Raw genomic sequence first — 13,788 nt, 5'->3', positions numbered from 1 at the left:
AGAGTGGGTGACAGCTTGAAAAGAACTTTGGTAGTGTCATTGTCATAATTTCACCATATGATACTGTATTACTGAAGCTTAAAACTAAAATGAGGATCACTATAAAGTGACAAAAGAAATGGCTAGTATGAAAAAGTCTGGTCAAATTCTGAGTATATAAGGTCCAGTTGTTATTTTCAGTAGATTTTTAGATATAAGTTACAGTGTGTTTTTCCAGGTAAATGCCCATTTCTCAGCCTCTTTCTTCCAAGCCTATTCTAAGGGGGAAAATATGAAATCCCCCTTATTTGAAACCATAAATATTACCATATAACTTCTGAATGCCTTCAATATCATCCTGTGCAAGTCTGAAACTTTGGGAATCTTCAGTTCTATAGGTTGGATACATCACAGCTCTAGGATCAGAGGAATGACCCAAGCCCAAAGAATGGCCAAGTTCATGAGTCGCAGCATACAGGAAGTTAATTCCTACAACCAAAGAGGTAACATAGAGTAACTATTAAAATAAGCATGTAAATGCCTAATATATAGTAATAAAAATAAAGTAACTATAAAAATATCCAACTCTCAATCTTCCATAGCTTACTTATTCGCTTCTAGGCCTTGAAGACTGGGAAGGGGTGAGAAGGAGATTCTGCTTAGTAGTGCTTTAATATTACCATTTCTGCTTATTAAAGAAAAGTGATGTTTTTCTGCCTATTTGCTTCTTATATAATCACCTGGCAGTGATATTCTATAGTGGAAAGCAAAGACTTTAAAAGCATTAAGACCTGCATTTCTGACATAGCTCTGCTACTTAACTGACTGGACAGCTCTGGACAAATCAGTTGATTCTGCTCAGCCTCACTTCTTTATCTATTAAACATAGATAATAATTCTTACTCTATAGATTTGCCAAGATAATTAGACTTTCCCAATATCTGAAAAATAATGGCTATTCAACAAATTATTACGACTTTGAATGTTAGGGTAGAGAAGGTTAGTTTTGAGAATGTCAAGACCAAAGACAGTTATCTCCAGGCATTGCTGGGTTTTGTTTCTGATCTTGATTCATAAAATTGTGTGTGTGTGTGTGTGTGTGTGTGTGTGTGTATGAATGATGTGTGATATAGATTGTATATAAATCATATGAGATGATAATTGAATCTCTCTCAAATACTTAGAATGCTTTACAAGTTGGGGGAAAGAGTGAACCTGTGAATTTGAGGAGTCACCAGAGCTTGATCTGTGTTGCATTAGATTGAAGGAAGCTGTCTTTACTTACCATGAGTGGGAAGAAAGAAGAATGAAGATGTGCAAGATGTGGCAGAAAGGCAGCCTCACCATATTACAGAGGTTAGATTTTCATTGCTTTGCTCAAACTGTGGTAAATTCCCATAAGCAAATACAAGTATTAATTTCACTTCCAGTGCCAGTTACTAGCCATTTCTTTTAAAGGATTGTTTTCTTTGAGGATTATTTATGTCAGAGCTCCACTCCATTAGTTCTCAGATGTGTCCATAATCTTTCACATTGTAAAATGATGAATTATGATGGGTTAAGTCATGGAGCTTCTTCTTTTCATACAATAGTGAATAATCCCAGAATTGCATATAATTTTAAAATATTGTAGTCTTTGTTCCTCTTTTTTATTCGAGACACTTACTTTTGAGAAATATGAAGAGCTAAAATTCATTGAATTTCTGATATATTCCAAGCACTGTGCTGAGCATTGTACAATCAGTTTTTCATTTAATTTAAATAATCCTCAGGTGGAAACTATTACTAGTCCTATTTCATAGAAGAGAAAACTGAGGCTCAGAGACATTAAATAACTTAAAGACACCCAGCAAGAAAGATAGAGGTAAAACAAATTGAACCTGACACTGATTGACTCCATAGCCAGAGTTTCCATCTTTAGTACTTGTAGTATTATGAATATATTGAATGAGATAAAATATCTAAAGCATATAGGACAGTGGTTGTCATTTAAGTTCTTGATAGATATCATAAATTAAAGCAAGTATCAGATGAACGTTAGAGTAAGTCTGGAAGTTGAAGGAGGTACAGTACAAGGGACATGGGACTCTGTACCTAGACCGCTGCCATCAGTCCAGAGTTCATCCTTATCAAAATGAGCATCTCCTCCTAGGCCTGGCCCAGGTGCAAAGGCATGAGCCAGAGTGTTTCCTGGTCCGTCAAAGGGGAGGAAGTCCCCATGAGCTGCAAGAAAATTGAGTGACTTCCCTTAGTGACTGGATTTTTTCCTAGTCATTTCATCTTTTTAGTTTACACGATTATTGAGACTGGAAAGAACAGCCCATTCCAAATGGTCCACACTGCTGGTAGCAGAAACCAGATGCATTTAGTTGCTTATTCAGTAAAGGCACTTTTTTTTTTTCACAGAACCACTGCTCATCACCAATAACCACCACACAGTAAAGGTTTATAGGATATAGTACTTTAAACATATTTATATCTAACTTATGATTGCATTTAAGTGTTTGTTAAATTTTATCACTTTGCTTGACCAAATGGAGATGGGAGGGAGCATGAATGTGAGCTTTGCATTTGATGGGTAATTTGTGTATCATTTCATGTATATTTTTCTTAAAAAGCTATTTTTTGGGGAGCATACTAGATAGTGTTGGAGAACTATACTCAAAGTCTGTTAAAAAAGATTTTGATAGTCCTTTTATTTGTGAGTCAGAGTTATTTATCTTTAGATGAGTGTCAGGTTATACCTGGCTCATCCAGTTCTTGATAAACTTGTAGTGCTGTTATCACTGCTTTCTCTTACATTTTCTTCAATGTTGTCGATATTGTGGACTCAAGTTCAAGGTACAGCTAAATTCATAGTACCCTGGCAGTTCAATATTAGAGAAGACCAAAATGGAAAATATTTTTCTAAATTTGCACCATGAAACCCTATTAATTAAGAGCAGTTCATGTAAATGCATTATATCTCTACAAGCCCTTTAATAATTCATGCTACAAAAAGATTATATATGTAAAGATTCATACTATAAAAGAGGGGTTGGCAAATGTTTTCTAAGAAGGGCCTGATAACAGGTAATTTAAGTGCTGTGCACTTTATGGATGCTGTCACAATTATAGCCTGTCTGAAAGTGATTATAAGACAAGAGTTAAGTGAAGGAGCATGGCTGTGTTCCATAAAACTTGGTTAAAAAAAAACAAAACACACACATGTTGGGCTGGATTCGGCTCATGAGTAATAGTTTGCCAATTCCTGCATAAAAAGTGACTTTAATTTAACAAACTAGAAAAATTGCAATAATATCTCATTAAAGGTTTTTTTTTTCTTTTATTGTGATGCTGGAGATTGAACCCAAGACCTTGCACATGCTTTACCACTGAGCTACATCCCCACTCCTTATCAAAGGGTTTACATTTTTAGAAACAGAGAGCACTTGTATAAATAACCAATAAATAAAATAGCACATGGGATTAGCCTACCGGACTCATTCTTACCTCCTCTTGCAAAGCCAATCATGATATCAGCAGTTCCTATCCTAACTCTCTTGAAACGAAGCGGGATGTGCCTGCTCCACATGCTAAAAGCCTTTGCAACTATTTGATCCACTACAGCAGGTGTTAAGTCTGAAGTGTATGATAGGATCCTAGTAGCAAACAATATAAAAAAAATTTGACCTGTTAGGACAAAAGCTTTATCAATTGTTTTTGTCAAAATGAGCCAAAACAAAACTGACCTGTAGGTGACTATTCTGGAAGTCCATTTTTGCCTCTTTGGGAATAGTGAGTATTCTGCAACATCTGGCACTCCACATCTGGGCTTCTGCATTATTTCTATGATGTGGGAGTTCAACCTTCCAGTTATAGGCAGGCCAAAGAACTTTTGCATCTCCTTGAGTTTGAATTCTAAACTATTGTCATCCTTTTCTTTTGAGTCATGAAGATAAAATCTCTTGAGATAGTGCTATTGAAAAGAGAGTAAATAATTTGTAGTTCTTGTTATTGTCTTTTTTTATTTTTAGAAATTTGCACTTCTTTTGCCTCTTTTTTTAAAAAATTTTTAGTTACAGATAAACCCAATACCTTTATTTATTTATTTATTTTTATGTGGTGCTGAGGATCGAACTTAGTGCCTCACATGTGCAAGGCAAGTGCTTTACCACTGAGCCACAACCCCAGCCCTGCCTCTGGTTCTTGTGGATTTAAATAGTGGTTTCAAGATAGAACAATTATATAGTCACTGAGTACAATAAATATGCGCTAATAAAGAGAAAATTTAATATTGATAATGAAGCACAAGTGTGCCATCCAGGAGAAAAATCTCCCAGTTTCTCTTTTTTTCCACCTTAAATGTTTTGAGGAAAACATACTGAACACTTTATATAGCATAGACTTGTTTTTGGAACTTTCAGGAAGAATATCCTAGCGTGATCTCAAGAGGCACACCAAAACCTCCTTTAGCACCATGGACCCTTTGGGGAGATCTGAAGACCCCTGCCCATCAAAGATCCTGCTGAGGTCTGGTACCAGCTAAAGGTTAAAGGGTCTTAACAATTTAGACTGGGAAAATATTTAGGAGATTATTAGTTTATTAATTGAATTAATTGTCCAGATGAAGAAACCAAAGCTCATAACATCCAAATGATTTTCCTGGTTTCACATGATATGTTAGTAGCAGAATTGAGCCTGAATTTCCTGCCTCCCAGTACCTCTTTTCCCTCTCTCCACTCTTTCCACCCTCTAGTCTCTCTTTCTCTTTTTTAAATCCCTACTACTTCTCTCTTTTAAATCCCTACTATAACCTCTTTGAGAGGCTGTTAGATAAAGCAGATCTCCCAGATCTATCCCATGTAAACTGGGTCCCTGGGAATTTCTTAAAGTTTTCTAGTGTTTGCAAATGAAGATGGGAATCTAACAGGAAAAAAAGAGGAATGCACTAAAAGCAGCAGCAAACTCACAAGAACATTTTAAAGTACTTACTAGAGCCATTTATTTTAATTACACCTTAAACATCCTGTGAAGCAGGCATGGCAGTTATCTTTATTTTACATATGATGAAACATGGCTTGTAAAAATAAAATAAATATAAAGTCACTCTGAAGGAGACTGTGTTCTGATTCCAAAACCATTTCATTAGAAAAATGTATAGGTGACCAGGAACAATAATGCATGCCTATATTCCCAGCGACTTGGAAGGCTGAGTCAGGAGGATTACAAGTTTGAGGCCACCCTCAGCAATTTAGCACGATCCTGTCTCAAAATAAAAAGGGTTGGGGATGTGGTTCAGTGGTAGAGCATCCCTGGGTTCAGTCCCCAGTATTTTATGCATGTGTGCATGTGTGTACACAAACATAGATGAAATGAGTAGGCTTAGCTGATGTATGATAATATTTTTGTTGAAATGATTTAAACATTGGTTCAGTGATTTGCTATCAATATTGGAGTGGATGGTACTGGTCACTTGTCTGAGAACCTCTCAGGAGTATGAATTTTGCTTAAGAAAACTTATCAATATTGTGCTTTCTATATCTGTTACCAATAATTGTGTGTCATTCAATACAACAAATACTTATTGTTCATGACAATTATGAATTAATTTCTTATTTAAAAGCAAATATCCTTTTATCCCTTCTAGAGCCACAGACTTTATAAAAATACTCATGGAAGAAGCACCTCTGCATTCTTGAGATGACCTTTCCTGCTATGCATTAAACCTAGCTAAACTCCTTTTAGTTTTGACAGTCTGTGTGTTAAATAAAGGAACTGAATATTCTTGAAAATCAATTCCTTTGGGAGAATTCATTAGGTAGACAGAAATTGCTATAAAAACTGCTATTTGAGAGGTTAAAAAACTATTAAATATCAGTAATTTCATATGGTTTAATCTAATATATTATTGGACTTTTTAAAAAATCCAAGTTCATGTGAAGCAAAATTTGATTTTTCTTATGCTTAAGGCTTAAATTTATAAACAATGCTTAAAAGTAATCATGTACTATTTTGCCAAATAATATTTTTAATACTTATTAGACTGCTTATTAAGTAATATATTAGAAGGAACATCATTTTTATAGAAAAACTTGTCCTTGATTCTTATCTCTACCACTAAGAATCTACTACCATTCTAAGTTGAATGGGAATCAACTTAACTTTGCTTTCTCCTTGTTTTTAGAAAAAAGCTAAGGAATAAATGATGTAGTGTATATGGAAGTGCTCTATAATTGGCAATTATTATTCACTAGACTAATTCTGTGAGGTATAAAACATATAGTCTTATTATTTCTGCTGGACCCATGAGAAAACAAATCCAGGAGTTATTGCCTTGCCTATTGTCATCAGCTTATGGCAAAGCCGTAACCTCTACCCATATTTTCTGAATTCAACAAGTAATTCTTATCTTAAGATGTAACATTCTATATCCTTCATGAAAAGAATTTCAAGTTGCAATAAAAAATAATAAATCTTCAATTTATTGAGCATCAGTAATGTTCCAGGTACTGTGTTAAATGCTTTATAACACCCTACTTGCTGATATTATTATCTCCAACTTCCAAATTGGAAAACTAAAGATCAGAGAAGTTAAATGACATTTTGAGGTTCATCTACATTGTGAGTGGAGGAGTTGGAACTCAAACCCAGTTTGGATAAGCTTTAAAGCCTGTTTTGAATGGTTACTTGATAAAGGCATATATTCCCTTTATTAAAAAAATATTATGAGAAAACTCATTGCAATATAACATGGAAGGAGAAATAATTGAAAAACACTTCTAATGCTGACAGCAAGACCATTGAACCCAGGTGAGTGGACCGTGACATACCTGAGCCTGTTCCCACTGCAGGTCACTCATGCCTCCCGCCTCTGGGGGCAGTGGCAGGGCTAGGTGTCCAGACAGCAGACACACAGCCCACAGCAGAGGCAACTTCATAACTGCCAGCAAGAGAAGACTGTTCTCAGACCTGTGGTTGGTTTGATGTTTTCTGCCAGAGGCTGGAGAAATTTATATAGCTATTCAACCCTGGATGTGGCAATAGGTGACTCATTTGAATGTTTTCTTTCTTTTCAGAAAGTATGCGCTATTCTTCATTAACGACAATGAGGAAGTATTGTGTCCTTATTGGCAAGAGGAGCGTGATGTATTTATTTTTCAAGGGATTTTTTTTTCTGTCTGCTATATAAATTGAACCCATGAGAAAACTCATTTTATTTGCCAGAATCAAATTATTACTCACCAGGCTTTCTCATTTAAAAAATTTGGGGTTCATAATTTAGGATATTATTGTATCATGTATATTAAAAGGATTTTTCAAAAAATTGAAATGTATAGAAGAGTGCACGAAATTATAAATAATCAATATTATTAAGCCAATACTGTAACAATCACCAAAGTCAAGAAACAGAACATCACCAACATCCCCTGGTTCTTTATAGAGGAGGAGGATGATAGCAGTGGCAGATGGGAAGGCGATATTATGATGGTTGGTGGCCACCATAGAGCTGTGTTTCATGGCCTCACCTTCCAATAGCTCAGTCAAGCAGTGAAAACTCCCTTCTTTAGGTGTACTTTTAAGTAGGTTATTTCTTTTCTTCGTGGTTAACACTGCTTCTCTTGAATTACATGAAAAACACCAAACAAAAAAAATCTTCAAGCGTGGGCTTGACTTGTTCATCTGCCCCACTTACCTTGCATCTTACTTTGTACTAGCAGGTTTCTCCAAAGCTGCTAGTTGAACTTGATCAAGTTGGAAGTTATTTTGTTCAATTCTTTTTTTCCAATCTCTCTGACTCCAACTCCTATGCAGTTACAGGTAGGGCTGTGTTGGACCTCAATACACATAAAAATTATCTATATGTAAAGATTAAAGAACCACTGTCTAGAGATTCTGACCCATGTACTTAATTTTTACCAAAGATTAAATTGAAGCCAAGATTGAGGACAGATTAACTTATGTCCCCAAAGTCACACAGCTAGTTAATAGTAGTTAAGACTCCCAGTCCAGTGCTTTTTCTATCACAACACAGCCTACTTATTTTGTAATAGGTCTGTTTTCCTTATTGTATTATATATTTCTTAGAGAGCACTATGGCTTATGACTAAAATACATCATGGGAGATACCTAAAATATGCTAGGATTTAAAAATTTAATGATGCAGATATATTTAAAAATACCTTGTTGGTGGATTGTAAATTAGTATGACCACTATGGCAATCAGTATGGATGTTCCTCAAAAGTATAGGAATGGAACCACCATATGATCCAGCTACACCACTCTTTGGTATTTATTCTAAAGAATTAAAGTCAGCATGCTATAATGATACATGCAAACTCAAGCTTATAGTAGCACAGTTCACAATGGTCAAATTCTGGAACCAGTCTAGGTGTCTGTCAACAGATGAATGGATAAAGAAAATGTAGTATATATACAAAATGGAGTTTTATTCAGCCATAAAGAATAAAATTATGTCATTTGCAGGAAAATGTATGGAACTAGAAAACTAGACTCAGAAAGTCAAGGGTCATATGTTTTCTCTCATATGTGGAATCTAGAGAAATAAAGGGGAAAATAAGTGTGTGTGGGTGATCTCATGAAAATAGAAGGGAAACCTGTAAAGTAGAGGAAGGGGATAAGAGGAAGGGAAGAGGGGAGGGAATGGGGAATATAACTGACCAATTATTTTGTGTGCTTGTATGAATATGTAACAGCAAATCCCATTATATATAATTATAATGCATCAATGAAAAAATATGCCAAAGACCATGACAGATATCTCCTACAGATAGACAAATAGTAAATAAGAATATGAAAAGATGCTCTACATTATATGTCATCAGGGAAATGTACACTAAAACCATAAGATGCTACTATTTGGTTACTAGAATGGCCAAAATGCAGAACATGGGCAACACCAAATGCAGATGCACTGGTGGGAATGTAAAATGGTATAGCCACTTTGTTTTTTTTTTTTTAAAGAGAGAGTGAGAGAGGGGAGAGAGAAAGAGAGAGAGAGAGAGAGAGAGAGAGAGAGAGAGAGAATTTTTTAATATTTATTTTTTAGTTCTCGGCGGACACAACATCTTTGTTTGTATGTGGTGCTGAGGATCGAACCTGGGCCGCACGCATGCCAGGTGAGCGCGCTACCGCTTGAGCCACATCCCCAGCCCTGGTATAGCCACTTTGAAAGATAGTTTGACAGTTTCTTTTTCTTTCTTTTTAAAAATTAGTGCATTATAATTATATATAATAGCACAATTCATTGTTAGATATTTGTCCTTGTATACAATGTAACAATGTCATTTGGTCAATTTAATTCTCAAGTATCTTTTCTTGCTCCTTTTCCCTCCTCCAGATTCTTAGAAAACTTAATCTCTTCTTACCGTATAATCCACATAACCCAAAGGAGATGAAAATGTATGCCAACACAAAAACCTGCATGTGGCTGTTTATAGCAGCTTTATTCATAATTGCCAAATAACTAAGATATCTTTCAGTAGGTGGGTAGATAAAAACCATGGTACATCCAGACAATGAAATATTACTTAGCACTAAAAAGAAATGAGATACCAAGCCATGCAAAGACTAAGTCAACAAAGGCAGCCCGACAAGGCTAAATACTGCATGATTCCAACTATATGACATTCTAGAAAAGTCAAAATTATGGAGATGGTTCAATGGTTGCAGGAAAGGATGGTGTGAGGAGGATGAGGAAGAAATAGGTAGAGCATGGAGGATTCTTGTGCAACACCAAGGGTGAGTCCTTAGTGCAAACTGGGGACATGAAAAAACAAAAATGCTTGGATGGAGCTGAGAGCAGTTAGGTAGCTGGGGTCATGGGCAGTGGGGAGCCGGAAAGCTCCTAGGGGTCAAGTTGTTGAGACTCAGCCTTGCATGCCAGGGAGTTTGGACTCCATAGTAAGGGGCAGGAAGGAATGTTTTAAGGGAAGAAGGGAACACGATCAGATTTGTGATGTAAGAAAATGCTAGTGATTCCTCTGCAGATGGATTGTGGAAGGAGGGATAACTGCAGGAGGAACTTAGGCAGATAGACCAACCAGGAAGTTATGCTAATGGTCCAGATAGGAATGGGAGGATGAGGTCTGAAACTAAGACTGTGACCTTAGGGATGGAAAAGAGGAAGAAAATCCAAGAAATATCTAAAAACTAGGCTTGAGAAAAACAAAATAAAACAAAATAAAAACTTGGGGGCTGATTGGTTGCAGAAGTGAGGAAGAAAGAATCAAAGATGATCTGAGCTTAATGGATGGTTGTAGAGACAAAGCCTATAGGAAAAAGAACAAGGAATGGATTTTCCCAGTGGAAGAGGAACTTGGCTGTGGTTAAGCAATGACGTCAATATTGGACACCCAGTTTGAGGAGTCAGCAGAAAACTCACATCTGGAACTCATGAGAGTTATCTGGTCTGCAGATGCAGATACAAGTTGTAAGTGGCTTAAGGAAGGAAAAATCATACCTTTTTTTTTTGAGAGGGATATAGCATATATATAATAAAAATTTACCATCTTAGTCATTTTTAAATGTACAGTTCAATGGTGTTACTTACACTTACAACATTTAAAAACTATCAACAGTATTCATTTCCAGAATTTTTCCATCATCTCAAACAGAAACTCTGTATCCATTAATCAACAGCTCTCTTCTCCTTCCCTCCAGCCTCTGGTAATCTGTATTTTCCTCTCTGTCTCTATGAATTTGACCATTCTAGGTACTTCACTTAAGTGTACTCATACAATAAATATCTTTTGGTGCATGAGTTACTTCACTTAGCATACTAATTTTAAGTATATCATTTTATAATTTTTTCTATATTATTTTTATGGATAAATAATGTTCCATTGGATGAGTATTGCGTATCTGTTTACCCATTTATCCATCAGTGGACATTAGGCTGCTTTCAACTCTTTTGGCTGCTGAGAAAAATCATACAATGATACCAGTATGCAACTGTTTGCATCCCTGTTCTAATTATTTTGGGTATATATGTAGGTGTTGAGAGCCATTAGCCAAGTAGGTATGACAATTTCCTTGCCAGCGTACCCCATGTTGCTTAGAGGAAGGACTCGTGGAAATGGACTTGCCTTGGACATTTGCAGTGACATTGCATGTATGTTTGAGAAAGGTGACCTTGCTCAAGGACCAGGGCGGATCCGGGTTTAGGGCGGATCAGGTTTTAGGGAGTATGCTCCTTGGGTTTAGGGTGGTTCCAGGTTTAAGGTGTACCCTGCTGGGAATAGGGCGTATCCAGCTGATAAGAGCCTGGTGGAGTACGTGGATTTCCCCAGAACGTGTTTGTAGAGGGCCGGTGTGAGTTCGGGAATAAAGAATTGCTGTTTGAATCTACAAAGCTGTGAGTGGCTCGTGATTTTGTGCCCAGCCAGACTGCGGCATGTAGGAGTGGAATTGTTTGGACATATGGCAATCCTGGGTTTAACTTTTTTGAGGAACCACCAAACTTTTCCACAGTAGTCTCATCATTTTATATTTCTACCAGCATAGCACCAGGATTTTAATTTCTCTATATTCCCATCAACATTTTAAATTTTCTGTTAAAAATTTATATTACTATGGACAGACACACTAGTAGGTATGTAGTATCTCCTTGTGGTTTGATTTGCTTTTAATGACTTATGACTGATGAGCATCTGTACATGTGCTTGTTATCCATTTGTATGCATATCTTTAAAAAATGTCTTTCTAAGTCCTTTGCTCATATTTTTAGTGGGGTTTTTTGTCTTTTTGTTGTTGATTTGTAGGAGTTCTACAATTCCTTATTTGTTCTGGCTATTAAACCTCTATCAGATATATAATTCTCAAATATTCTCTCTCATTCTTTAGATTGTCTTTTTATTCTCTTGGTCATGTCTTTTGATGCATAAAATTTTCTAAAATTTTGATGATGTACTATTTATTTTTTCCCCTTTGGTCGCTTATGCTTTTGGTGTCATATCTAAAAACAACCTGCTAAATTCAAGGTCATCAAGATTTACCCCTCTGGTTTTTTTTCCCTAAGAGTTTTATGATATTAGCTTTTATATTTAGGTCATTGATTCACATTATTTACGTTTGATAACTTTTCTTTTTGCACCATTGCTTTTCCTTTGTTGGTATGATTTTCTGCTTTAGTAATCTCATCACACTGACTTAATTTGTTACCATGTTAAAGGGAAGTCCTTCAGCCCTGATCAGTTTCCTTCTGTGTCACAATGACCAAATATTTAACCCCTCTGAAATCTGGCTTCCTTACCTGTGAAATGGGATAGTGTTTTTCTCTTAGGGTTATGGCGAGGATTAAACAGGAAGATTAAATGTATAAAATCATGTTTTTGGAGCATGGGGAAGAAGTCAGTAAATGCTAGCTAGTATCAAAATCATTGTTGTCACTATTATGATAGGAGTTTTTGTGTGTCATGGTATTTTTTTTCTTCCACATCTATGAACTTAGCATGGAGATGAGACAAATATAGAAGTAAGATAAGTTTAAAGGGTCTTGTTCCAATAATTTTATTGAAACTGTTAATGACAAAGTTTTCTGAGACACAAGGAAGTAACTATCTTAAATATTATAAAGTGAACCAAAGGAATATCCTTATCATAGAATCTACTAACCTTTTAAACAAGGAACACACACAGTCTTTATCAATAACATCTTTGGGTATACGGGATGAACAACAGAACGTACCTATGGGGGAAAGAGCTACAAAGGTTAAAATAGGGTAAATCAGATGATCGGACAAGTGGCACAACTGGAGCGGAAATATTAAGTGACATGACCTTGATTTTAAATGATGGAAAGGTTTCACATGCAGGAGAAGGATGTACATACAGGAAAGTAAAGCTGTAGAAATACCTTAGCAGATATAGAATATGAGTGACGCTTCCAGAGTTTGGGTGACAGGCGACTGGACAGGTGACATGGAAGATTCTTTCCAGAAAAGTGTAAGGTGCTGCAACAACACTGTCTCTCAGCACAGCTGCCACTTCCTTGAAGTACATGCACCAGTTCATGGAAAGTTCTAGAATTGGGAAACTGTAGGAGAAAGGAGTGCAGAGGGGCAAGGGAAATGAGGGAGAAGGTGGTCTGAGTGATCAGTGCCTCTGCTGAGCTCCCATTCTACTGTAAGCTTGCTTCTTCCACCTCCAAAGCAAGACAGCAAAACAAAACAAAACAAACATGAATTCTTCCTTTCTATTATTCCTTTCCCCCAAATCCTAACCTGTGAAGAATTTGGATCTTGCTTAACTAAGTGCATCTTCCTTCAGGAGGAAGGAGAAGGAAGCTTTTAAAGGGAACTTTTTCCATCAGTGCCAAACTTCACAATTTACCCCTTAGAAAGAAAGGGAAATGTTTATCTTTGTTCCAGCTCAAACCCCAAAGTTGGATATAACTTTGAATGCTTGACTTCCTCCATGTGGACTCACAAGAAGTAACTCTGTGGAATAAATTTTAGTGAACAGTAAGAAGTAGTGAAAAGTGAATTATAGTCCAGTACCACACTGTAGATAATTTACAATTTATACAATACTTCCTTTTTTTTTTTTTTTAACAATCTTCAACAGTCAGATCTTCCTCCTTCCCTGCTGCTTGGCTTTTCTTATTTTCCTTTGCCTCCACTTCCAAAAAAAAAAAAAAAAAAAAAAAAGCCTGGGGATATAGCTTAGTGGTAAAACACCCTTGTGTTCAATTCTCAGTGTCAAAACAAAACAACTAGAATGACAAAAAATTAGGGGCCATTTAGCAATTTCCAGGTCATCATCTTACAGTCAAGCTCTTAGGGATCCCTTTAAGTTTCCAAGCAGTT

The 13,788-nt window shown here is 36.2% G+C and overlaps 1 protein-coding gene across 1 annotated transcript; it reads right to left on the bottom strand.

The window, feature by feature from the left end:
- Positions 1–283: 283 nt before the first annotated feature.
- Positions 284–6,900, bottom strand: MMP7 (matrix metallopeptidase 7; the record flags this gene model as incomplete). Its single annotated transcript, XM_081280306.1, has 5 exons — positions 6,792–6,900; positions 3,711–3,937; positions 3,472–3,620; positions 2,074–2,202; positions 284–468 (listed from the first exon to the last, which is right to left on the bottom strand). Exons 1-5 carry the CDS (start codon positions 6,897–6,899, stop codon positions 284–286), a joined length of 798 nt encoding a protein of 265 aa, XP_081136432.1. The 5' UTR covers position 6,900.
- Between the last annotated feature and the right edge of the window lie 6,888 nt (positions 6,901–13,788).

Source organism: Spermophilus citellus (genome assembly GCF_964194105.1).
Source record: "Spermophilus citellus genome assembly, chromosome: 2".
NCBI lineage: Eukaryota > Metazoa > Chordata > Mammalia > Rodentia > Sciuridae > Spermophilus > Spermophilus citellus.
The sequence above is the reverse complement of the archived record's forward strand: the minus strand, read 5'-3'. Positions and strand labels throughout refer to the sequence as shown.